General features: G+C 62.7%; 1 protein-coding gene across 1 annotated transcript in view; it reads right to left on the reverse strand.

Annotated features, from left to right (window-relative positions):
* The window catches only part of ERN2 (endoplasmic reticulum to nucleus signaling 2), a 9,331-nt gene that overhangs the window by 5,174 nt on the left and 589 nt on the right, over positions 1-3,568 (reverse strand). The window contains exons 2-10 of the mRNA XM_009895200.1: positions 2,963-3,035; positions 2,537-2,609; positions 2,237-2,359; positions 2,056-2,157; positions 1,528-1,789; positions 1,343-1,421; positions 1,103-1,253; positions 291-412; positions 9-62 (exon numbers count right to left, since the gene is read on the reverse strand). Of these exons, the coding sequence (XP_009893502.1) occupies positions 9-62; positions 291-412; positions 1,103-1,253; positions 1,343-1,421; positions 1,528-1,789; positions 2,056-2,157; positions 2,237-2,359; positions 2,537-2,609; positions 2,963-2,965 (969 nt within the window). The 5' untranslated portion in view covers positions 2,966-3,035. The remainder of the gene's footprint in view (positions 1-8; positions 63-290; positions 413-1,102; positions 1,254-1,342; positions 1,422-1,527; positions 1,790-2,055; positions 2,158-2,236; positions 2,360-2,536; positions 2,610-2,962; positions 3,036-3,568) is intronic.

Genomic DNA, 3,568 nt, shown 5'->3' on the forward strand with positions numbered 1-3,568 from the left:
GGTCCGGCTGACGGCCCCTCGCTGCGGACAGCGGGCTCCTCCGGGCTGCTCGGGGCCAGAAACTGCAACACATGCCCAGGGCTAGGTGCCACCAGAGGGATGGACCTCTGGGCACTCAGGTTTGGGACCCCCTCCCCACTACAGCCCTGCATGTAGGACCCTCTCCCCATCCTCCCCCACGCTGGGGACCCACTGCCCAGCCCTAGACAGACCAGACCTTCCAGTGACCTGGCACGGCTCGAGGTCCCCCCCGGTGCAGAGGTGGGACCCAGCAGAGCTCCACCACTCACATCATCGAATACCGTTCTGGCAGGAGGAGCCCTGGGGATGATGGTTTCTGTTGTCTTCCTCAGGTTCTCTGGGAAGGCTCGCAGCATCGTAGTGTGGACCACGGGAGGCAGCTCGTGGTGCCCTGTGGTGGGAGGAGAACAGAGACAACCATCAGCTGGTCCCTGGTCACAGCATCAGTCCCTCTTCTCCCCAGCAGCGACGTGGGCTCGCCGGACAGCTTTGGCTCTTCAGAAGGAGTGTCGCTTCTCATGGGAGGCACAAAAACCATCACAGCTACAACCTGCCGGCTCCGTCCCCAGAGAGGGGGACCTGGAGCAGCCAGCGGAGAAAGGCAGAGGGCAAGGTCCCCTGCTCTCAGCATGCAGTGGAGTCCTGACCCTGCTCCTCTGTGCCTCCCCTGCCATGACCTCGAGACACCCCCTTCATTTCCAAACATGCCAACGCAGCCATCGCACCTGCGACAGCAATCACTGAGCAGGCTAATTAACCCAGAGCCTGCGTACAGGGCTCGGTGCACGACGGCACACCCACCAGCACGGCTAATTGTGAGCCCCGCTTCAAAGGGCCCCTGCCCAGTCCCCACGCAGGTGGCCCCTCCTGGGGAGGGGACAAGGATGGGCTGCAACCAGCCCCAAGCCAGATTCACTGCAGTCCCCAAGGGTGAGTCACAGCCTCAGCCCTATTTGCCCCATTGAGCAAAGCAGGTTGTGCTGCCACCCCAAAACACACCGGCAGCTCGGGCCGCCCCTCCCCGGGGCACCCTCCGGGAACGAGGACGCAGGGAAAGCCCGTGCCCCTCGTGGGTCCGCACCTATTAGGAGCCACTGGTTGTGGAGCGAGGTGATGCTGCCCTGTGGGTACTTGACGTCGGTGCTAGGCGTGATCTCACACTCCCCTGACTCTCTCATGGTCACATCATCCGTGGTGGGACCGTCGATCCTGGCCAGCGTGATGCCCTGCGGCTGGAGGTCCGACAGCTCGTGGAGCACCACACAGCCGGGACGTGCGCTGCCACAGCTCAACCCAAAAGGGGCCAGCAAGGGAGACTCACCACCAGAGCCACGCTGCCGTGGACCAGGGACGTCAAGGCGTAGAAGCTGGCTGCGTACTTCCCCACGTAGAGCGCTGGCCTGCAAGGCAGGGACAAGCATGAGCCTTCCACCCGTCATGGATCAGGGTGGCCAAGCACAAGCGACCCAAATGCCACTTGGCTGCCACAGCACAGGAACCACGTACAGCAGCTGGGTCTTGGTGGCGGCAAAGTCCTTCACGGACTGGTAGCTCCACTTGAGGAGGTGGATGTCCTGCGAGTGAAAGGTCAGGTAGCGCAGGGTCTCCATGGCCAGGTTGAGGTGGGGGATGCGTCGCAGGCTGTCCTGATGCCACACGTAGATGCCGACCACGGGCGAACCATAGTTCTGCGCCCACAGGACCTCCCCGCTCTCCTTGTCCAGCGTCACCACCAGTCCGTCCCCGCTCGAGGCGAAGTGTGCCATCTCTAGGCAGAGGCAGAGGGCGATGCAGCAGCGCTGGCCGTGGGGCTTTGTCCCCCTCCGTCCCCGCTCAGTCCTGCCACCAGCCATGTGCCATTGCCTGCTGCTCTGCTCCCATAAGAGCAGCAGCCGGCGCAGTAGACGCCATTCCCAGCAACGAGCACAGCTGAGACCTGCCGGCCATGGCAGCACCTCCCCGGGGTCCCTGCACAGCCAGGATCCTGCGGCTAGCAGGGCACCAGGGCAGCTGGCTCCTGCGGTGGCCACTCACGGTAGTGGTAGGACTCCTCACAGAGCGGCGCCGAGTAGTCGGAGAAGGTGGCGTTCCAGCGCAGCTCTCGCGACTTGGTGTCGTACATGGTGATGACGTACTCTGGGGATGAGAGGACGGCATGAGGTCACTGCCCAGCACGCTGCCCCTGGGACCAGATGGACGAACAGGGCTGGCTTACGGGTACGGCCGATGTACAGCAGGGGACTTGACGGACACAGACCATCCCAGGCCTCTGTGGAGAGGGTGGTCTGCTTCTCTCCTGACTTGGGGTCCACGATGAACCAGGTGTCCTGCTTCTTCCCTGAGAATGAAAATACATTTTCCATAAGTCTCCGCAGCCTTCCTGTCCATCCCCAAAAGCCACTCGCCAGGCTGCCTCCCATCCCTCCCTTCCATGGACACGTTCCCAGGAGGTCCCCACGCAGCCTCTCCTCCTCCCCCTGCCCCGGGTCCGACGGAGCAGCTGGGCTCTGCGTACCGGTGTAGAGCACGCCATCCGAACTGCGGCACGGCGAGGACTGGACCAGCTCCGGGATGGTGAACGGGAGTTTCTGCAACACAGACGGCAGAGTGGATGCGGGGCCAGAGAAATGCCTCCGTGATCAGCAGCTTTCCTGCCTGCAGAAGCAGGGTGGGAAGGAGAGGTCCCTCGGGGACAGCCCCCCTCCTCCTCGCCTGCCCTCACTGCTCAACCCCAAAGCAGGATGGCGCGGCGGGGAAGGAAAGGGTCCCAGCTGTATTTGCCCCACACCCGCTCGGCTGACATCTTCCAGGTGCCAAGGACACGCTGGAGCAACCGAAGGCCCTGGGATCACCCTGCCCAGCAGGTCGCCCAGTCCCCCGTCCCGGTGAACCCCAGGGTTACGGGCAGGCGGGATGCACGCAGCCCCGCAGCCCCACTGACCATCAAGCCTTCTTTGTTTTTTCCTCCCAGGATATACAGGCTGCCATCATTGGGGTCCGGAAGGAATGCTGGTCTGGAAAAGAGAGAGGAGGATGAAGCGTGAGGTGTCCCCTGCCCCGGGCACACGCCAAGGGCTAGAGAGGAGCTGCACTAAAGAAATCCCTTCAGCAGTTTGCTCCGTGGTGATTCATTATGGGGCTTGACCTTTCCTGGAAACCTCCAGCACTGGATTTGGTAGGAGATGAACTCCCGCCCTGGGTTAGTACCGTAAGTCCATACGGCCGCGCTGCGCCGACCAGCCGTGCCGGCTCGGTGCCCTGCCCGCCCCGGGGGAGCTCTCTGCTGTCCTGCCTTCCCCCTGCACTTTCAGATCGGTTTTCCTCAATTTCTCTCCTATGTTTTTTTTTGAGCGTGGCGGTGCTGAGAGCTTCTGGGCTGTCTGCAGAAAGGCTACGATTCACCAGCAGGGAGCAGCTACTCCTCATCATCACGCACGAAGCGCTAGCGGCGCAAAAGGTCGCTTTAAGGCCACGCTATGGCCCGGGCTGGCAGGTCCATTGCTCCCAAGTTCCCCTTTCTAGCTGTGAATCTGTTGGTTCACCAGGG

Source organism: Charadrius vociferus, unplaced genomic scaffold (assembly GCF_000708025.1).
Source record: "Charadrius vociferus isolate BGI_N301 unplaced genomic scaffold, ASM70802v2 scaffold600, whole genome shotgun sequence".
NCBI lineage: Eukaryota > Metazoa > Chordata > Aves > Charadriiformes > Charadriidae > Charadrius > Charadrius vociferus.